We start from the raw sequence: 23303 nt of genomic DNA, 5'->3' as shown, positions 1-23303 counted from the left end.
AGTAAGTGTTCCCCTTAGCTATAGCTGCAGCTTGAGGAAGTGTTAATGATGAGTCAACAGGACTCTAATCACAGCCTTCTGCCTTCTGTTCACAATTTAGAATACAGAGAAATCGATCAAATAAGATTTCATGTGTAACTACAGCAAGGAGCATCCCATTTGTGCCATTTTATTAGGGAGTTTGCAATACTAAATCTCTAAATCCCTACCTCAATTACTTCCCAGCCCAGATTTCATCACACACAGAACAAGCCTTGTGAGAAGCAGAATCTATAACGAGGTCCAATGTGTGGCAGCTTTCCCTTAGTGCTATGGTTGACATAACCTAGCAGTGGTGATGCTCTTTAACCGTTTCAGACTTTACTTTTCTTGAATCTTATGCTTCTTAGAGCTTGGTTTTGTTTACTTTTAGAAATGGAAGGACACTGAAAAGTCTTTGCATCCAAAAGCAGCCTCATGTGAATTAAATGCATGCACAGTGACCTGGAGGTCCCCAACATGGGTGCTGGTTGGTTGTGCTTTTCAAATCCATTTTCTTTTAAGACTGAAATAACCAGGAGATAAATATATCTTGTTTTGGACACGCCATTCTGGCAGCTTCTAAGAGCACTTCACCAAATGTGACCTAGGGAGCACCTGCCATGGTTCAGCCGTCTGTGTGGCTGGTTACGCATGAAGGTCTTTGGGGGTTGTAGTGGGGACTCTGCAAAGCAAACAAGAACTCCGCATGGCACTGGTACCCGCTGATACTTACATCCAGACTGGTTATTTTACAGGGTGTAACAATACTCATATGTATAGACTTGGCTTTTCTGTAAAAGGATGTTACGTGAGCGTTTGCAGCCTGCTGTAGTGTTTTCTTAAAGGCTTATGCTGTGGGAGAGTCTTATAGTGAAAGGCGCTTTATGTTAAGGTTCCCCTCCCCTGGTGACTGAAATGCTGCTGGACCTTCTGTGTACCAGTCCTTTCAGGCTTCTACTGGATACAGTGTACTTAGGCTTCCCACCAGCTGACCTGCTTGGCTGACTGCACTGAGGACTTGAAGTCTTTTTCTCAGTTACAGTGCTCAGAGCACATGCTGGTGGTGCTTGCTGTGTTTTCCTCTGTGGAGGTGGATGCCAGTAGTTCTGTTTATCCTGTTAGTACCTTAAATGCATGTGAGATAGCTTAGCAGGAATGAACACTTGCTATTCTTGTAGAGGACTGTAGATTGGAATCTTCCCAATACCTATGTTAGGCTGCTCACAATCGCCTGTAACTCCAGTTCCCAGGGATCTGATATGGGAACCCGAATGCATGCATGTGTGTGAGTACAGAAATAACCTTTAAGATCCCCTGCATGTGGTGACACACGCCTTTAATCCCAGCATGTGAGAAGCAGAGGGAGGCGAATCTCTGTGAGCTGGAGGCCAGCCAGTGCTACACAGGAAGACCCTGACTCAGATAAAGAAAAGAAATTAAATAAATACAAGGAAAAACAAAACAACAACAACAAACATTGAGCAAGGTAATAGAAGAGTTAAAAACATATTTTTAACAGATTTATTTTGCTTTATGTGTAAGTGTGTTTTTATGCATGTGTTTGTGTATGTATATATGTGCATATTTATGTCTGAGGAACTTAGAAGAGGGTGTTGGATGGCCTGGAACTGGCCTCAGAGAAGGCTCTGAGTTCTGAAGTGGGTATTGGGTGCTGCAAGACCAGCAAGTGCTCTTAACCACTGAGCCATGCTTCCAACTCCAAGTTAAAAACTTGAAAATAACTTTATGTTTTGAATTATTCATGATAGATGTTGAAATGTCATAAATATATATGAACCATCTTCTTTTTTTTTTTAAAGTTAAGGTGTCATGGTATAGGCCAGGTTGGCCCTAAACTCCTGATTTTCCTGCCCTAGCCTCCTGAGGACTGGATTCTAGGCATGCATCACCAAGCCAGCCTGCTGCAGCTGGGGTGTTTCAGTTGTTTAACTGAGGCGTAGCGTGTGGGTGGGTTCTCCTCTCCTGGGACTCAGACAGTGGAGTGACTGGCTCGGAAGGAACTCACTATGTGCTGCAGGGGGAGCCGCTTAGAGTTGAGCGTGGACAGGGAGAAGTGGGCTTGCTGCCTGCGACATCATGCAGCTAGACGCTAAAACAGAACTGCTCCCTACCCGAACCTCTCTGACATCAAATAAGTGCTCTTTTTCTTTGAAACAGTGTGAGCGTGTGCCTGTGTTCAAGGTCACCTTCACACTGCTTTCCTGTGTGTGTGGGACCCCCCCTTTTTTTTAAGTGCTTTACATATATGAAGTAGGCAGACCTATTTCTTCTTAGCAACTCTAAACCATAGAATGATATTTAAAAAGTGTTTAGTAAAAGTAGCCCGATCTCTATTACCTTTTTATAACGTACAGAGGGCTCTATATTCATTTCTTAGACATTTTCTTTGTTTATATATTGACTTTTTGTTCAGCTCATCTTAGTTTCCTCTCTACCTTTGCCGTCTTTGCTGCCATTATGGATCTAGATCCGAGTCTCCCATGTCTAGGTATAGGTACAGAGGTATAGGAACAGAACATGGGCAGGAGACACACAGTACTCTCAAGTGGTCCAGAAGTTTTAAGAAAAGGAAGTCTATGGTAGAGGGAGAGTCTAAAGGGAAGGAAGGAGAAGTTGGCTTTGTCTGGATGGGGGTGGGTGATGGGATGATGATTTAGAAAGTGTCCAATAGAATGTTTAATCTCTGAACCTGATGGATTTCGATAACTTACTTGGGCGCATGTGGTATGTATATGTATGTGTATACATGTTTGAGAATACACATATGACCCCTGTGTATGTGCATGCGTGTGGAGGCCTGAAGTTGCCATCCAGTGCCTTATCTATAGCTCTCCGTGTTATCCATCGAGGGAGGGCTTCTTGCTGAGCAGAGAGCTCACTCACTCAACTAGTCCAGCTAGCCGCCGCAGGGACCCTGCCTCTGATTCCTGAGTGTTGAGACTACGGGACCAGAACTCCAGTCCTTACCCTTGCATAGCCATCTCTCCTGTTCCTAACTTAACTTATAAAGTGGATGTTATTGTATGTGCTCAAGATATATACATTGATGTAGGGGAATTTTAATTCAGAACATGGCTGCTCTGGCAAGAGATCACATCAAAAGACCTAATCTGTGTGATCTGGCTGGAATACGGACACGCCTTTACAGCACTCAGGAGACAGAGGCATGCGGATCTCTGAGTTCTAGTCAGTGCTGTTCAGGTAGTTCGGTTGAGAGAGTGAGTTGATTTTGTGGTAGTTCAGCTCATGGAATTCAGAGGCAGTTTTAACCAGGAGAGTTTTACAGAGAGGTTGAAGCGAACAAGCTAGACATGGGGGACAGAACGAGCCAGGCAATGAGAAGGAGCCAGAAGATTACCACAGATGGCTAGAGTTAGTGTGAGGCCGAGCAGAGCAATTCAGTCAGAGGCTGAGAGAGAAGTAAGATTGAATCAGTCAGCTAGGAGAGGCATTTGAGCCAGAACAGGGTGAACTTATTAAGCAATAAGTCTCAGAAGCTGAAAACATTCTAGGCCTAGACAAGATTGTGTGGAGGCTGGAAGCTTCCAGAACTAGGCCTAGGTTAGAGATGGAGGCAGGAAGCATCCAAGACAACAGTGAAATCAGGAGAATAGAAGTTACTTTAACACATTGATGTTATGGAAGAGGCATAGGGAGTGAAAGGGTGAACAAGTTAACATCTCTCTCACCTTACATAGTTACCTTTTTCTTTTCTGGTGGCCAGGGGAGTTATATCATTTAACAGGAATGCCAACTACTGCACAATTTTATTACCTTGCATTATACAATGTGATGGCTTGCTGAGTGGAAGCAGGAAAAAGTTTTGGAGAGCACTTGACACACACCTTTAAGTTTCTAATGGTCAGAGTGTAGTAGTGTGACCGGGCTATCTAGGTGGGGAGGGACTGTACACACAGGACCTGCATGGTCTGGGAAGGTGCTTGGCTTTCATTCTTTGACATTCTGCATAGAAGAGCAACAGTGATCCTAGTTGCGCCCTCTACATCACTGTCTGGCTGCTGTCTACCAGTGAGGAAATCATGGTAAACTAGAGGTCCCCAGAGCCTTAGGAGGGGCTGTGGAGGAAGGCAATAAACTCAAGAGAGGAGAAAGAGCAATCAGCAGAGGAAGGAGTGCGTTCTTTAAGAGCTTCTAAACACCACTCTTCAGCGCACTTGTTGACCGGTATGTATTGAGTGCCTGCTAGAAATCTCCAGCAGAGCTTACTGATTCAATGCAGTCCACCCGACTCCATCTTTTGATCTGTTCCAGCCACCTTAGGCCCAGCACACAGGCATGAGGAGGAGGCAGGAGACAGACAGGGCTCACCCTGACTTGGTACCACCTACATGTGGGGAGAAAACCTGTGGAGCTTATTCACCTGTGGGAGACGTGTGGATGTGCTGAGGCTGCTGAGGGATCTGGGGAAGCGTTCCTGCTCACGTCCCTTCTGACCCTTGCAGGCTTTGCATCTTGAAGATTCTCATTTTTCTAATGCAGGGTGTAGCTTTGGTTCAGATAGCACTGATTTATGATTCTGATGGCATCTTTCATTGACCATGTTCTTTAGTTTGTATACAAGAGGAAAGGGAACATGTGTTAACTTTGGGTTTCGGAACAGTGTCAGTTAATGGAAGAAAATTAAGTTGAGCTTTATAGTAACAACATGATGTTCATATATTATGATGAAGTTGAAGGAGCTATTTTGAGGTGTGAGAGTGTAACGTGGCCAATCATTGTGTTGTGGATAGGAAACCTGAGTGGTTCTCACTAAGAACAGCAGTTTTAAAGGAAGAAGAAAGTTAGCTTTAGTTACGTTTATTTGAGCCCAAGATTAGTCAGAAGCAAACTCATTTTTAAGACTGGCTTGTGACTGTCGCCTTTCCCCCTGGTGCCTACCTTCTAGTTGCCTAGATTACAGTTCTTGGAAAAGTAATGAATTAAATGCCTTGGTCACTAATTTGCCTTGGTCTGCGGCTGTGTGATTGTCGATATTTGTGTGTGCTGTGCATAGCTGATACCATGACACGTGCTAGGAAGCAGAATAAGAACTGTTGCTTCTATTTCTGAGTAGCATATAAAATAAATGGTTGAATTCATTTACTAATGGCCAGGGACTATTTTTTAAGGACTTGTGATGCGGGGATCATCTATTTTCAAATTATAGATGAAGGTCAGAATTGTGACTTTTCCATATACTCACACACCCTTGTGTGTGCGTGCATGCACGCCCATTTGTCCATCCCTGCACTATTTGCTTTACGGAGCTGCTGTTCTTTTCCTCTGGGCTAATAGGCTTGCCTGCTGCCCCACTCCCAGTTCTTACAGGGATGAAATTGTGCAGTATGTACACAGCACTCAGCCTTGCACCTCACACATGGACTACAATAAATGTTATTTCATGTTCCATGCCATATAAGTTGCTGAGTGACACATTTTTACAGCTTTGATACAAGAGTACAGAGAAATTAAATTCAAAAAGTTGAGTGACCTGCTGAGCTTTCTTAGCTCTGTGTGGACAATAAAACACCATGGAGGATGATCAATAAAGACAGCATTTCTGTGCACTGCCAAGAGTCTCTGTGGAGATTTCTGCTTTTTTTATGTTATGTATAAAAATGACAGAAGTAGAGATGAGAAAGTATAGGACTTGGCTAGTAAGCACTCAGATCAGGTATCCATCTGACCGTATCCTGCCTGTGTCCGATTCAATCTCTAGGCCCAGCATAGCCTGGACAATCTATAGCCAGACACAGCCTGATGAGCCTGCCTGACCCCCTAGCCCACCTGCACCCTCTCCCGTCCTCAGGCCTAACCCTGTTTCTATATCCTGCCTACTAGTCCACACCTAAACTTCAGGCTTGTTCATGCTGCATGCCAGCCCAGTCCCCTGGGTCCAGCTGACCTTGTCCCACCTGTACCATATCCAGCCCCCATGCAGCCCTGCTCACACATCCTTTGCTCTGGCTGAGCCCGGTAAGTCTGCGTGACCCTAGCCTACCTGCACCTTCCCCAGTCCTCATACCCAGCCCAGGACCCACAGCTAGAGCCCTGGCTTCGCCTGCTGTGTCCACATCAGACATACAATCAATGAAGAAATCCATATGCCCAGCTGTCAGTAAAAATAGACACTATGAAAGATCAAGAGAGTCCTGTAGAAATGTCCTCCAGTGAGAATGACCTAGGCAAACCCTAGGGAGGAGGGAAAAATAACACTACAGATCTTGGAAAACGCCATAGGGAATCACATTATTTTATATTTACCTAAAATTATGCACAATGCACATGGTGTGTGTGTGTGTGTGTGTGTGTGTGTGTGTGTGTGTGTGTGTGTGTGTGTGTTTTAAATGAAGTTATGCTATTTGGGTGTCAGCTCCCCTACATGAGCCATAGCAATACCAGGCATGAGAAATCTCCTTTTGAGTTGTTAGTCAGGAGAGTCCAAGCAACTCCACAGCAATGTAAGCTACTGCTGTTGTTATTTGCCTCCCAGATCAGTCAAAGTTAAGACATTTCAGACACAGGACTGAGAGGAATTGAGCTACATCTGGCCAAGAGCCACTTCTGGGAGGCTAGCTTTCACAGCAGTAGAAAGTGATATGCAAGCTACCCAGGGAAGGGAGCAATCAACAGTCCTGCGCAGCTGTCATGTCCATGAACTGCAACAGTGACCAGCATGGCAAGCTATCTCTAATCTTGGCAGTAACCAACAGCTGTCTAATTGGACTTACAGCCTGGCAGGGAAGTCAGGGTTGGTTCTGGGGGCCCAGCCGGCTGCACAAGCTACTGAGGTGATGGATCTTAGAGGAGAACTTAGTACTGCTACTCCCCAACCAGTGTGATTCCTGCCTGTGTTCCCACTTCTTATCCTTATATGCACCGAGAGTGTAACTCTCACCCCTCATCAAAGACGTTTTCCCCACAGCAGAGACCGTTGTGGAGCAGAACACTGGTCAAAATGCAGAGGACAGCTGACTGGAATGTCCAGCCCAAGTTGATAATGTGTGACATACCATTACACCAAGGCTCAGGGAACATAGCAGAAGAGGGTAGGGAAAGATTGTAAAAGCCGGAGGACCAGCAAGTCCACAGCAAGATTGTGTCGTGTAGCTATTACAGGGAAGCTACGCTCATGAAATCTCAACAGCATGGCTGCCTAAGCAATGGCAACACCAGTTGGCCGACTATAGGCAACTAATGATTGTGGAGAGAGGGAGAATTAGTTCTTTCAAGGATAAGCCTCCCAGTAAGTTAGTTCTCAACATGAATGCATGCGTTCATGCACACACACACACACACACACACACACACACACACACACACACAGAGCCAGCCAACCAACCAAAAAACCCCAGACAAAGAAAAAGAAGCTATGACTTTGAGATGGAATGGGGTGGGGCCCCGGAGGGGGGTGGACGTAGGAGGGGGATGATGTAAATGCAGTACATGCATACTAAATAAAAATTAAAAAATCAACCGAGGCAAAAAGTGCAGATTATTTTGAGTTTCTCTAAAATAGGAAAACCATGTTCTAGAATTTACTGTTTCTATTTTGGAGACCATTGTGCTCCCTCTCGTGGTTCATGAAACCTGAGAACATTACTTGTCCAAAGAAACTGGGCAGACAGGATTGGGGATCTTGAGAGCTGGGGTCCTTGGGCCATCAGGTGGGCTCAGTGCTATCTCGAGCATCCTTACACCATGAAGGAAGGGAAGCAGCAGGGTCCAGGAGACCTGAAGATGCCAAGGGGCTGGTTTAAAGGTGGAGGGAGGAGCCACAAGCCAGGCTGTGCAAGTGACACATGTGTGCTACGGAAAGCTTGCTGCCTGATATCTTCTCTTCAGCTGAGGAGGTTCTCCCAGAACACGCTGTCACAGCTTACTGTTAAGCCTGTGGTGGTCTGTATAGAAACGGCAGTTATCATTATAGCGTGTCCCACCTTCAGGCTTATTTGTTAGGAGGACTCTACAGATTGATGAGTAGGGCATCTGTTCTCCTGTGAGTCACAGTTCACTTCTGTGATGGACAAGTACAGAAATGGGAGGCTTTTGGTATGTATAGTGATTCTTCAATGTTTACTACCCAGGGCCTACAGGTCAGTATGCTTTCTGTTAAGAAGACTGTTCACTTAGCATGCAGTCTGGGATACCAGATGCAGTGTTGGTTTTCTCAAGAGAGAGACCAGTACCAGCAGAGATTTAAATTTTTCTTATGGTGCTTATAGGGTGTTTGTATAGAGGAACCCATTAAAAAAAAAAAGGTTTGCTGAATTATGCCACAGATAAGAAGTATACGTGAGATTTCCAAATTGCTGTTCACCAACAGATGCAGTCCCATAAGTAACCAGAAGATGGCAGACTTACCACACAAATGAACTGTGGAGTGTAGAGGTTTTCTTTGTTTTAAATGGCGGTATAGGAAGCTGTGTTAGCTATTAAGTGAAGCCTGCTTTCTAAAGAAAATTTGGGGAACCACAAAAAAAAAGTGGCATAGAATGCAAGTAAATAAACTGCTTTTCAAAAGTCATCTGTCCTTGGTGCTCCCTGTACAATCTGCTGTGAATTTGTTCTGTAAAGCTCAGTGTCAGTTTTTCTTCAGAAACACTCTCAGCCTGGCTGCATGTGGCACACTCTTAGGTTGAATGTATTATAGAATTACCATTTGAAACCATATGAGGAATTTACTGATTTGAAATTAGCTGAGTCCCTCAAATGCTTGTAATATGGTAACTTTTAATGAAGATCATTCTGGCAATGGTCATCAGAGTCTCCATTTGCCTTGTGCTTCTTGAGTCAAGTAGTTGTGTGGCCTTGAGTAACTTCCACGGCAGGTGTATAGAAGATGCTGATGTCGTTGTCCAAGCATCGAGTCTTAAGTCCTGTAGCTTTCTTATCAGCCATCTTGAAATAGATGGAGCACAGATAGTAAGCTAATAATAGCTTCCCGGGGTGGAGCTTTGAGTATGTTCACAGTGGGAAGGCAGAAGGAAACCGAAACCTTGGCAGATGATGTGCAGGAAGGATGGTACCTGACCGTGGCAATAAAAATCAGAGTGTTAGCGTCAACTCCACCATCTCTGTCTCGCTCCCATCACTCATGCCTCCGTGTGTGTGTGTGTGTGTGTGTGTGTGTGTGTGTGTGTGTGTGCTCACACACACATGCCATGGTGTACATGTGGAAGGCAGAGGATACCTTAAGGTTCAGTTCTCTGCTCCACAGTGTGATTAAACTCAGGGTACCAGACTTGGCAGCAAACCCCTCTACCTGCTGAGCCATCTCGTCAGTCCTCAGTCGTTTTCTTACTGTGAGGCTGGAGGTCACTATAGTTAACTCGCTTTCACATATCATGGTTTTTAGTTTTTCAGTTTCACGTTTTACTTAATAGATGGTTGAGTTGCCCCCTGCAACAGTAAACTAACATTCAGAAAAATTTTTATTTCAAAGAAAGAAAACTGAAAAAAAATTCTTGGTGGCTGTATCAGTATTTAACCAAAACTTAACTCTAGGTTTTATCATATATCTGGTATTAATTCTACTGAGCCCAACATTCTGTTCTCTATTTTAAGGCTGATTAAAAAAAATGGCAGTGTGCCCTCCCCTCCTCTTGCTTTTGCTCATTCTCCCCCTCCCTCCCTCCCTCCCTCCCTCCCTCCCTCCCTCCTTCCCATAGACTATCCTGGCCTTGCTCTTCACCCTGTCTCTGCTCCTCAGTTTTAGGGTTGTAGGTATGTACCACCATGCTTACTTCTCTATATATTTTCATTATGGAAAACTACAGTTGTCTTTTGAAAGAACCTTAACACATGACCCATTCTCGGGTTCAAAGAAAATGTCACCATTCCCATGTCCTGGATTCATCCCATGACACAGAGCGGCTGCACCAGGAGACCTGCATTTCCTGTCCTAACTCTGCGGCACTCAGACATGCTTTGTTCTTGTGCAGTGAAATGCTCTCGTGTTCCCTCAATTCAAATTGAAACAAAAATCAGAAAACCAAATGGAAGGCATGGAGGAGCGGGAGGAGACAGACGAGGCATTTCTTTGTAGACCATCTTGGGCCCGAATTGCCATGCCACAGAAGTCAGACGCCATGCTGGGGCCTTTGTACCAGGCAGTGGCTGAGACTTGTTTTTCATCTGACAACCTTTCCCAACTTTTCCTTTTGTTTCTGTATTTTTAAGAAATAAAAATGTAATCTAAGAGTGTGAAGGGTTATGAAGCATGAAGTTCCATAAATATTTATGCTGAGCCTCAGAAGTGGACAGCTCCTACTTCCTTGACATATTGGGGTCATATTTCATTGTTGCCCTCCTGAATTGGAAAGCACAAGGCATTAGTGTGCCCTTTTCTTTGTTTTCTCTATCTTTTATTTATGTGTTTTCATTCTTTGGTGAGTTGTAGACGTTGGGCGCTTGCCTTTAGGTTCCTGTCAGTGTCCGTGGACTTAATTTTACATCTCAGTTTTCAGTGGGTTTCTGAAAGTTCACACTCTTACCCAAAGAAGCAATTTCTATGCAGTTTCAAGCCGCTCAGACCTGTCTGAACTGCTCTGTTGTAAATCATTGACAACATAAAAGAGACATTGGTGTCAAACCTAGCATTCATCTTGCATCTATAAGTGGATTTTAATTTGGCCTATTTGTTCTATTTTCTCCCTCACATAGAGTCTTTGATCCTCAGAACATAGGCATAGTCATTGCAAATCATTTAGAATATATGGGTAAGCAGGAAAAAAATAGCTATAATCCTACTGCATTTTTTTCTAGTTTTTAATGTATACATGGGATATTTTATATAAAAATAATTTTAAAATAAGGAAATATCAGTAAAGATATTTCTGTGAAAATGAGTAACTTTTTGGTGTTTTTCTTTCTTCTCAATAGTTTGATTTTTCTTTCTACATACAACAATTTCATTTTCTTTCTACATAACAAAAATATTTTAATAGAGCTTTTTTTCTTTAGTTGGTTAGTGAGGTTGATATATATTTCTTCACTTTCAAGGTGCTTATGGCGCAATAGAATTTTTTAAAAAAATTATATGTTATGTTACTAGGTAGGACTGGGAAGGTGGCTTAGTGGATAAACGTGTTTGCTATGAAAGCAAGAGGATTTGAGTTCAAATCTCCGGCACCCATGCAAAGCCGGACATGGCTGCAGTGATGGGCAGATGCCTGGGAGCACCGGCTGGCCAGCCTTGTGAGATGGCCAGCTTCAGCTTCAGGAGAGACTCTGTCTCAAAGTGTGAAGGTGACAGGCATTTGAGGAAAGTAGCATATGTTGCCCTCAAGCCTCAGCATGCACATGAGCACAGGTGCTTCTGTGGCCATACACGTGAGGAACGTAAAATGTCAGGTAAGAGTTTATTTGGGAATTAAGAATAATGAAGGACTTTTTGTGATAGAGAAGGTATAATAATGAAAGCCTGGGAGGGATTGCTCAGTGGATTAAAAATAATTCTCAGGAAAGCAAGAGGACCTGCGCTCAGATCCTCAACATCCAAATAAAAGCCATATATAGCCACGTGTGCCAGTAACCCTGCTGGACGGTGCTGGAGACAGGAGCAGCTCACAAGTTTCCTGTGTGGATGCCTAGCTGAATCAGTGAAGTCAGAGAGAGGCGGTGGGGGGGGGGGCAGGGGAACAAGGAAAGGGGGAGGGGGAGGGAAAATAAAGGGGGAGGGAAAGGGGAACAGAGAAAGGGGAAGGGGGGAGGGAAAGGGAAAGGGGGAGGGAAGCAGTAGCAACAGAAACAGTGAGGTGAAAGCAGTAGAGGACTCAGTGTCTCTCCTGGCCTCTGCATGTGCACCCATAGGTGCATGAGCTTGCCCAAATGCCTACATGCACCACACACAACATTTCCCATTATTACACCATCTCTATCACAAATAAAAAATAATATCTAATGGATACCTTAAAAGCTTCTGCTTCAGATCAATTAAGGGACATCACACATATGCAAGTAATTGTATAAGTATGTATTCATCAGTCAGGAAATAAAGGTGGAACAGTGCAGCTGAGGGAGGCCAGGGGGATGCGTAGGACAGCACTCAGAGTAGCACAGTGCTGGTCTGAAGCTCCCCTGTCTTCCTTATGGGCGTGGGGTAGTTTGGTGTAAGAACGGTCTCATGATGAAGGAACTGGCCAGGGCTCCTGACCACCCTTTCATAGCTGCTCTGTCTTCGTATATGAGCCCACTCTCCCCCTAGTTGCCAACCTCTGTCTTGCTGTTACCATGGTAACAGAATACTGACTCATTTGGATATAGTCCTGACCTTTGCTAGACATAAGTGTTCTGAGGCTCCCTGACAAAGGAGGTGGCTCTATCACATGTGTGGTAGCCAACAGCACAAGGGGATGTCTGCTGGGAAGGAGCGTGCTCTTGTCTCAAGTATGGTGGTAGTTGAGAGGTTCTGGAGACCACTGTGCGAGGCCACCAGCCTAAGGATATGAAACTCATCGATGTGACAGGGTGGCGGGGTCTGTACTAAGGGGTGAGTGGCCTATCACTAAATGAGTTTGTAGACATAGTTGTTACTTATGATCACTGTTACTACTGTCTCTGATCCACAGCACTTAGACTACATGGGCTCTGGAGTTTGAGGGTCTGGAAATGCATGCGGAGGGAAGGCTGCAGCAAGAATCTCAACCAGGCCTGCCTCTCTGGCGATAGGGGTGGTCTCAAGAGCAGTGTGGCTGCGATGCCACCGCTGGCCCACCCCACTACACTGACGCTGGACTTGGATGCTGCCCCCCGGGGGTGAGGATAAAGGTGTCCAGGCAGAGCCACTGGAAGGACAGTACAGAATGTAGATGTAATTTCACATTAAAAAATAGTGAAGATGCTGGGCGTGGTGGCACACACGCCTGTAATACCTGCACTCGGGAGGGAAAAGCAGGTGGATTGCAGTGAGTTTGAGGCCAGCCTGGTCTACAAAGCAAGTCTCAGATAGAGGAAACCCTGTCTAAAATTAATTAAAAAAAAAAAGTGAAAAAATTTTAATACTGCATCCACACACATCCATAATAAAATTTTGTTGTGTATCCAGGGTAGAGGAGTCAGAAATGGGATAGTTTACTTCCTCACACCACCATTTCCAGGGCTGGCGTGTATTGCACTTACCGCACATCTCAGTTGTCCTGGCTCAAAGGAAGGTGCCTCATGGTCTGGGTGGCCCCTGCCTTGTATACAGTGTCACTCTAAACTTAGAGTGGCTCTCTGTGAGCCCTCCCTGGGAAGCCTCTCACAGAAGGGCACAACACTGCAGCTGCTCGGCCTTCCTGCCCCTTGTGCTTCACTGACCAGCTTTTGTCTTTCTTGCCATTCAAGAGGCGGCTCTCCTCAGGGCTCCAGTCCTGGGCTTGATTCCTCTTTTGGCTTTTTCTCTGGCTGATCTGTTGTTGTTCCAGTGGCTTCTGTAGTTTGAGCCGTGGTATTTTTCTTGTGTACTAGCTGTATTAGTCAGTGGTCTCCAAGGAACAGAACTATGACTGTACTAATATGTACCTATGCATAGAGTATATACATATGTATAATATATTATGCAATTATGCATATATACAACATGCATACACCTATATATTAGGAAGGCATTTGTTATGTGATTTGCAGGCAGTCTGAGTAGTCTAACAAAGCAAGTCTGAGACATTATTCCTATCTTTTCCTTTGAATTTGACCCTTCTTCTCTAAGCCATATTTGCTTCCTGGCATCTTTTATCGGACTTTTGTGGCAGCCTTTTAGCTTGTCTCCTTGCTGCGGCTGGGTTTCGAATCTTTCTTTTTTCCTTCTCCCACGCCACATTGTTCCCTGCACCACAGTCTTGGCACAGGTGATCAAGTCCTTGCTTAAAGTCTCTCACTTTCTTGTTCTGTGGCATGAAGCTCAAACTGTGGTGGTGGCTGGGCCCTCCTTACCTGACTTCCTGGGGTGCCCTGCTGTGACTTGGTGCTCTGGTAATAGGTTATGGCTTGGGTGGCTGCCAGCTGAGAGATGCCGTGTTACACAGGCTGGCAAGGTCCTCTTCCACACTCAGCGTTTGTGTTCATGTGCTTTGTTTCTTTCATTTCCTCTCCCCACTTTTCCCTCTGCATCTTTCTTGCCAGCTCCTTCTGGCTCAGTTGTAAGGCTCTTCAATTGAATAATCTCTAATAGCTTCCCTCTGGGTCTGGAGGTTACACCCAATACCCCACTACCCTAGACCCGTACCTGCCTTCCCCTCCATGGTTCCTGAAATCCTTTTCCACCCTCCATCCACTGTGTTTATTAGAGACAGGGCATTGCTTCTTCTCTCCTTATCCTTTCTCTTCTTTCTTTTTAACTCCTCTTTTCTTCTTTGACAGCATTTCATGTAGCCCAGGCTGACCTACTCCTTGCATAGTTGAGGATGACCTTGAACCTCCTGATCCCAAGTTCTGGGGTTGCAGGCATGCACTGCAACACCAACTAAAAGGGCATATCTTAATTCATCTTTGCACTGGAGGTCATGTGTGGTATCTGCTTCAATATAATTTTTTGAACTGAATTGAGTATGAAGGAAGATTGGGTAGAAAGATGTTGGATTCCTCTGCAGACATTAAAAAAAAAAATATTATGGGACTCAATGCTTGATGAGTGAAGAAATGGAAATTAGATTTTTACTGTTTCATAAATGTCAGTGTTGGGAGAGAGATAACTTGAGGTAATGAATCCTTCATTCAAATCATACTTTCTGTTGTGTGTCAACAAAAAGCATCATTGCCTTGAGCTTTCAGAGATGATGGTCCATTCCAGCCTGTTGCATAGCACGTAGAGATACATCATGTTACCCTTGTCCTTGTACCTCAGAGTGCTGAGGTGTCCATCCGTGCTGTGTTCTATGTATTAAGGACAGTACCAAAGAAGAATTTGTCACTGTTTGTACCTAGAGCAAGCTACTGTTTGCTTTTGTAAATAAAGTTTTATTAGAACATCTACAAGCTGTTCCTTCACATGTTACTGACTGTGGCATCTTTGTACTCAACTAGTGTGGTCGAACCATTGTAGCAGAGCCTGTGAAGCTTGCAGAGTCTAAAATGTTTGCTGCTAGTGTTTTTGACACCAAAAGTTTTGTAACTCTTAGGGCCATTTAGTCTCGGAAAGAACAAAACCCCTTTTGTTATATCCAAGTTAGATTAGAATCTGTGGTTAGAAGTAAGAAGAATATGCTTTGAAAAACAAGCCTCAGCCGAGTGAGACCGTTGACAGTTCTTCCCCAGCCCACCTAGCCACTGGTCTGTGTGAAGCCATCAGGGAAGAAGCCACGCTGTCAACACCAACTATTTTTCCATGTCCTGTCACCCAAGTGTGGGTGGCAATAAACCAAGGGCAGTGGCAATAGCCTGCGTTGTCGTGGGGTTCTCCAGGATATCCCTCAAGGGGAGGTATCCCACACCTGACACTGCTTTTTATTGGGCAAGCTATGTCTTTTGGAGGAACATTAAGCCCTTATTTAGGGTACCTTCAAATAAATACTTTTATGAGTGACTCTGTGTGTGTGTGTGTGTGTGTGTGTGTGTGTGTGTGTGTGTGTGTATTTAGGAATCTTACTTGGTCCATCTATGCAGTGGTGGCATGAATGTTATGGGAGTAACCAACTGTTTGTTGATTAAAGTCTATTTATTCAACAGGAGGAAACACATGTAATTATGATCAAGATCCCATGGTTGGGGAGCTTGTAGGCGCCAAGGGTAAACCTGCTATTACTTTGATAAATGAACAAAGTTACAAATTGCCTTCTGAAGTATGTTTCTGTACTCATAGATTAGCATAGCCTAGAATCAGGACAGCTGGTCAAAGCACTGTGGCGTGCATAGCTATAAATGGGACATCTGTTTTACATCTCCTTCTCCCAGGGCTCAGGAAATGTCATAGAAGAGGGGTCAGAAAAATAAGAGACAGAGAGATATCAAGGAGGCCTGGGGCAAACAATATCTTTTACACATAACAGGACCACTATGCCCATGACCCACAGCAGCTGTGATGGCCTGCACAAGACCTACACAAGATAAACATTCCAGTGTGGCATGGGGAGCGTGACATCCTACCTCCAGCTGAGAGGCTTTAGAGAGATGATGGCTGCTAGAGGAGGGACATGGAGGAGTTTTTAGGGTTTTGTTGTTGTTGTTGTTGTTTTTCTGTTGTTTTTGTTTTTGTTTTTTCAGGAGTTTCAGTTTTTTTTCAGGAGTATGGTCTCTGGTAGGCTGACCATGCTCCAGGGGATAGCTCCACACTCATACACATAGGCAACACTAAGTATCAAACAGAACAAAAAACAGGACATGAGGTTGAGAGGGGATTGTCTTGGGGGTCGATAATCGTATTTCACTGTATACATCTATAAACATCTCAAATGTATATAATGTATACATGTATAAAATTCTCAAAGAATTAATAGAAATACTATATTTTGAAGGAAAAAGGCAGGCTTTGGCTAGGCATGTTGCTATGTGTGTGCTTATAATCCTAGCATTTCCCAGGTTGAGGTAAGAGGGTTATGAGCTGAAGGCCAGCTTGGGCTACATAATGATGGCAGTTCTTTCTGGTTTGTAGCACAGCTTATGCTGTGTACTAGGTTGAACCTGGGTCCTCATCCATGCTATGTAACAAGTGTACAACTGCCCTGCGCCCTCAGCTCTCTTACTTTGTCTTTTGATGCACAGCCTTGCTAAGTTGTTTGGGGAGGCCTGAAACTATGGATCCTCCTTTCCAGCTGCCCTAGAAGCTGGCCTTATATGTGTCACTGAAGAAAGACTATCTGCATTCCTAGCCGTCCCTTCATATTCTAAAAATTGAAACTTAGTGTCTTCAAGCATATGAAAAACATTGGACACTAACCCAAGATGCAGAAAGCATTTGTCTATCTGGACTTCTGCTGTGTCAAGGCTTAAACACTGCTCTTCCCTTTGTGTCTTCCTCCCTGTACCTGAGTACACTTCCCAACTCCTGCCTTCTGGTTTGAACAATTACTTAGTCTTCTGTTTCTGAAGGCAGGCAGCTTTTACTGTGTTGACTCCTCTTTACTTCACTGAGGGCAATTTAAGAATTATTTGTCGACTACGTGTGAATATGGCTAGTCAGGAGCAGTGTAGGGAAATACTGGGTCCCAGTGTGCCTGGAGTGACTCCTCAGTCTTGTGGTGGGAGACCCATGTGCTAGGCTTATTTGAGAGTTGGTGGATACTGCTGTGTGGTGGGCAGGGGTAGGCTGCCAGTTCACAGTCAGCCTTGTTTCTCCTAGCATGTTACTTCAAGCCAAGCAAAGGTTGTTCTGGTTTATTCCTTGATCACACAGGGATGAGAAGTTGGTCATGTGTGGCATACTGTTCTGAGTTGGGAATTCAAGAGAATTGAATTTTCTTCCTGCCACTGAGTGTTGAGTACGTGTGCATGGAATGTGGTGTCAGAAAGTGAGTAGATCTTGTTTGGAGGAGGGCTTTGGCACTGATGACCGCGTGCCCTCAAAGGTTCAAGAATTTTAGCTTAACTAAAGACTGTTTGACATCTTGCATTAGACCTTGAGATGATGCTTGCATTATTAGTTTTGCTTATGAAAGATGTCAATTTTGCTGTAGCCACTTCCTTTCTGCTAAAATTAAATTTGTATGTTTTAGGTTGCCTGCTTAATTCGAGTTCCTTCTGAAGTGGTTAAGCAGAGGGCACAGGTGTCTGCTTCCTCCAGGACCTTGCAGATTTTTTCTACTATCTTAAGTGAAGAGGTAAGGCTGCTTTAGATTCCCTCTCTTCTTCCTCTGCTGAGGAAGATTGTATTGGGTGTGAACTCTGTGGGCTGCGTGAGCCTCAGGGGAAGCCTTAGGATTGGTTTAATGTCCAACTTCAATAACTTTTTTGCTGGAATTATTTTTTCCTTTGTCTTTGAATTTTTATTTTCACCTTTTCCCAAGTTTTGAAGTAGTTGTATACTGAGTGCCACTGCTGCATATGCCCTGAGTGTACTCTGTGTCAGAATCAGACAAGCTAGTCATGTGAAGGAAATAACATACTCTTTTAGAGCATTACATCAAAATCTAAGGCAATTCTCTGCCATGGGAGAGAGGCAGTATTTAATATAAGAATATAATAATGGGCTGCTCATCGTTACCAGCATCATAATGTTATATGCAATTATCATTCCCCCCTGGGTGTGGGGGTGGACGCCTTTAATCCCAGCACTCTGGAGCCAGAGGCAGGTGGACTTTGTAAGTTTGAAGCTGGCCTGGTTTACACAGTAAGTTCTAGGCCAACCATGATTACATAGTGAGACCCGGCCCCAAGAAGGAAGGAAGGTAGGTAAGTAGATAGGTAAATAGGTAAGTAGATAGATAGATAGATAGATAGACAGACAGACAGACAGACAGACAGACAGACAGACAGACAGACTGACCCTGCCACATACAAACAAATGCCCTTTCTCTTTCTGATCGGTGTTAGCTGTGGTTGGAGCTGCCCTTCCTAGATGTGCTGCTGTTTTCCTTTATGAGTCTAGCAGATGCCTCTGCTGTTCTGCTTTGCTTTGATGTGTGAGTCAGCCTTGCTGTGCTGCCTCTGGTTGGCCGTGAACTTCTGGGGTTATTCAGACTGGGCTCCTGGGTGCCTGTGGCTCCTGCCAACCACACAGTAACTTTTTTTTCCCCCTTAAATAATGTAAGCCCATCTTAGTTTAGGTTTAGAGAAAGAATTATTCTTTGTCTTTGTTTTGGATGTGGGGGCTTCATATGTGGCCCTGGCTGCTGTTGAGTCTTCTTCCTCATCCTCCCAAGTGCTGGGATGACAGGTGTGTGCCACCACATCCCCCAGCTCTTTGGTTTGTTACTGACTGTAGGAGTGAGGTCAGTCCTATGGGCTGCTCTTTGGACTATGTGTGTGCTTAAGCATATAACCCCTGGCTCACCTGTAATATATACTGTATTGAGGGATTATTAAGTTTCTGAAATAAATCCTCATTTTACATTAAGAGATAATGACTATGCACTAGATTTTGGAAATGTATACTGTTACTTAATACCATGTGACTTGCTTCATTATTAGAGATGCCATCTTCAAGGGGGCTAACTTGAGGCAGATGTAGTTAAAGCCAGTTTAGAATGTTTAACTTCAGAAAACTATGTCCAAGGAGTGTCTTAGAACTCAAGTTTTACAACAGATGAGTCTTTTTCTAGAGTGTTCTTCACAGATCTTAGTTGTTTCAACTTTCTAATCACTTGCCTTTTGCTTGTTTCAGGGCATCCAAGGACTGTACCGAGGCTATAAGAGCACAGTTTTAAGAGAGGTAACCCAGTTACTCAGAGTCCCAAACAATGATGTGCTTTGCTTAATGAACCTATGTTTCTTTTCTTTCTTCTTTTTTTCTTCTCCTCTTTCTTCCTTTCTTTCTCCTCCTCCTCCTCCTGTTCCTGTTCCTCCTACTCCTTTTCCTTCCTTATTTCTTCTTTCTTCTTCCTTTTTCTTCCTCCTCTTCTTCCTTTTTTCTTTCCTGAGCCAAGGTTTCTCTATAGCTTTCACTGTCCTGGAAGTCACTGTGTAGATAAGGCTGGCCTTAAGCTCACAGAGATGTGCCTGCCTCTGCCTCCTGAGTAGTGAGACTAAAGGCATAGACCACTGTCACCTAGAACTTGTGTTTTTTACATATTAGAAAAATATTGCAGAAACTGGCTTAAGAAATCAAAAGGAGGGGTAGAGAGATGACTCAGTGGTTAAGAGCACTGGTTGCTCTTTCAGAGCTCCTCAGTTCAATTCCCAGAACCCACATGGTGGCTCGGAACCGTCTATAATTGGATCTGATGGCCCTCTTCTGTTGTGCAGACATACAGGAAGACAGAGCACTCATATACTAAATAAACAACTCTTTAAAGAAATCAAAAGGAGAGCGCTGTTTAGTTGCACCTTGGTCCCTCCATCTAGAAGAGCGCTTGCGATGCTTTGCTGGTCAGGCTGCTGCCGTTGTCATTCTAGGTGCTAAGTGTATTGTAGCTAACATAGTAAGGAAGAACTACCAAGTGTCTGATGCTGAGTTCATGGCAAGATCGGTTATGCAAGAAGCACCCCAAAAGGCACATGCTTCAGAAGCCCCCACAGGCTGTGGAGCTCATTGTGGAGAGAAACCCAGCACTTGCATCTTGTGTGTTCTAACTAATATGCTATACTGTTTTTTTGGAGGCGGGGTGGGGTGGGAGAGGGAGTGATAAAGCAAGACTTGGCCCTCAGTAATGACGTCAGTATTATGCAGACAGCATGCTTTAACCTTTGCATCCCAGAGGGGAGGCTGTTGGGGTTTTTACATAGGGAGATGTGAGAGATGTCTTTTTGGTCCAGGACATAGTTTTCCATGGCAGTGGGAAGAACTTGCTGATGTTTTCTCCTCTTCTTATAGTCCTGGGACTGAAACATTTTAACCTGTAGAAGTATTTCTAATGTAAAGAATGAGGGAGTTAGTAGAATATTGGAATTCTCCGGGAGCTGTTGTTTTGCACTCCCTGGGGTTTGCAGGCCTCCTTGGTGTGCACTGGCAGTGTGTGGTGTGGCCTAAAGCTTGGGCTTTCACTACACCTTGTTGCTATGCAGCCCTACAGCTCCATTTTTGGCAAAACAACTGTTCCGCTGTTAGTTGCTATTGTCTGTCAGAAATATCACCTGTGTGAGTCTCCTTTTGCCCTTTTTTCCTGACTCCTATATCTGTGTTATTTGCTCATTTTATACCTGGATGCAGGAAAAAGTAGAGGAAAGAGTAATCAACATTTTTTTCTGAAAAGGGCTGAATAAATGAATACATTTCCACTCCAGACAGTGCTAGTTTTGCATACAAAGAGATAGAACACATGCTCACAACTGTTGTTCCATCTTTTCAAAAATTTGTTTTGACATATGTTGTGCTAGTGATTAATTTTTTGCCTGCAATCCTTGCGAATTGTGTGACCTTACTGAGATGACTTTGTTTACTCAAAATGGCAGTCCTTGGTTGGCAGTTTAATTGGGGTCTCATGCATTGCGCGTGCTCATAAAGGAGCCTTCAGAGCTGATTTGAGTCGAGAACTTGCTCTGTGTACATTCTCGGCTGCAATGAGAGAGGAATTACTGCTGAATGAAAATGTAGCTTCTTTTCCAGGCGAGACAAATCAGAAATGATATGTCTGCTTTAAACAACGTTTTTTGCATTATGAAGAGTTTCGAGCCTTCCGTTATCCTGGCAGTAATATCACACCTTTTTGTCTCGAGCCCATTGGTTGTTTCAATAAGAAATACGCAGACGCCTTCGTGAGAACCACCTGGAAATGTATGCGAGCGTTCAGTGGGAGGCTTTTCTTTAAAATGGTTTTATCTGAGTAGCAGCAGCTTTTTGGAGGGGATGGAAATTTGTGTCCATGCATTATAAGTGAGATACGTGCTCTCGGGCTTTGTGAGCACTGTCCCACACTGTGCTGTGTTTGATGTTTTTAGAGCTGGTATATTATCCTCTTGCTCTTTAGAACTACTTCAGCTTCTGTGATTTTTACACTGAGCCTAAGCAAGGTCAGCAGATTAGACTATTTATCTCACCTTTTCTCTTTTCATCGTTCTCATGGACTTGACCAAATTAGATATGGCTAAGTATCTTGGCGCACTGGCATTATTGCAGTGAGATGGAAGCGGGGAGCACAGTCACTTCTGTGGGCATAGTCAAAATAATTTCAGGTCCACTGGCCTGAAAGGTTTGTGCAAATTAGACATACGCTGTTGAATGTGACTTAGGAGACCTGGGGTAGGGAAAGAAAGCTGAGAAAAGCAGTCTGTTTCAAAAGAACTTGAAGTGACTTAAATTGAGCTGATGCCTTTTATCCACAAATTCTACTCAGCATTACGCAGAACAGCTCAGCCCTGATGGGGAGGCACACAGGAGTCCTCTTTCCCCTGCAGATAAGGGCTGCTGAGGTGATGCACCAGCAAATTCAGAGGACGCCCACCTGGGGTGCCACTCAGGACTTGTCACAGTGATAGAGCAAGCCTTAGGCCTGGGGATGTGGCTCAGTTGGTAAAGTACCTACCGCGCAAGTATGAGGGCCTGAGTTTGAATCCCCCAGAACCCACATAAAAGAGGGCTGTGTTGGCCTTTGCCTATAATCCCAGGGTTGGGGAAACAAGGGAGTCGGGTCCCTGGGGCTTACTGGTCACCCTGCCTAGCTGAACTGATGAGTTGTGTTAAGAAACAAGGTAGAAAGTGATTGAGGAAGACATCTGAGGTTAACCTCTTGCCTCCACATACACACACATACACATACACATGCATATACACTCACATGCACATGCATATACACTCACATGTACATGCACCCACAGACATACAAAAGGAGGTATACTTCTTGAAGGCTTGTTAGTTAGAAGTAATCAAAAAATAAGTAGATACAACAGCCAGAACAAAGACAGGGAAGAAGAGTGCGTGTGTGCACACGTGTGTGTGTGTGTGTGTGTGTGTGAGAGAGAGAGAGAGAGAGAGAGAGAGAGAGAGAGAGAGAGAGAGAGAGAGAAGATGGGGTGCTTGAAAGGAGGATAAATTGATGCTCTCAGCTCAGCTGCATGATTGCTAGAAGGCTCAGGGGAGACATGGAGGTACCCCTAAAAGAGCCTGACTTGTGTCCTTGAGTTTAAAAGGAAAAATGTTCAGTTTGTGGCTCTTGCTGCTTAGATGAAGGGATGATGCTGTTGGCGCTGACTCAGTGGTAGAGTAACTAGGCTGGGTGTGGTGGGGCACACCTTTCTTCTCAGCACTGAATCAGGGCAGAGACCAGGGGACCTCTGATTTCAAAGCCAGCCCAGTCTACAGAGTAAGATCCAGGACACACACACACACACACACACACACACACACACACACAGAGAGAGAGAGAGAGAGAGAGAGAGACAGAGACAGAGACAGAGGACAGAGAGAGAGACAGAGACAGACAGACAAAGAGAGACAAGAGAGAAAGAGAGAGAGAGAGACAGACAGATAGAGAGACAGAGACAGAGAGAGACAGACAGACATAGACTGACTCCTGGCGTAACCACTCAATGGATTGGAGGTCGATGAGGATACCCCTCTCTTCTATCTCCCAACTTTCAAGCAGGCCATATGAATTCTACAGCCTGTTTTGTAAATTCAAGGGCCCAAATTGAGACACAGAAGTCACCGAGTAGCTCACTCCAGAGGAGATGCCTTTACTTTGCCGACTCGGTGGCTCTCCTTATCCTTGTCAGGCAACAGTCAGTCCCCTTTAGGGATGCTTGTGGGTTGGCCT

General features: G+C 44.4%; 1 protein-coding gene across 4 annotated transcripts in view; it reads left to right on the top strand.

The window, feature by feature from the left end:
• Positions 1-23303, top strand: part of SLC25A26 (solute carrier family 25 member 26) — a 137609-nt gene that overhangs the window by 15107 nt on the left and 99199 nt on the right. For 3 of the 4 annotated variants that reach the window (XM_084765495.1, XM_084765494.1, XM_084765497.1), the window contains 2 exons: positions 17670-17774; positions 19277-19324. The exons of the other annotated variant lie outside the window; for it this stretch is intronic. In XM_084765495.1, coding sequence (XP_084621621.1) covers positions 17670-17774; positions 19277-19324 — 153 coding nt within the window. The remainder of the gene's footprint in view (positions 1-17669; positions 17775-19276; positions 19325-23303) is intronic. 4 annotated transcript variants of the gene reach the window in all.

This window comes from Acomys minous, assembly GCF_964271855.1.
Source record: "Acomys minous genome assembly, chromosome: 17".
NCBI lineage: Eukaryota > Metazoa > Chordata > Mammalia > Rodentia > Muridae > Acomys > Acomys minous.
The sequence above is the reverse complement of the archived record's forward strand: the minus strand, read 5'-3'. Positions and strand labels throughout refer to the sequence as shown.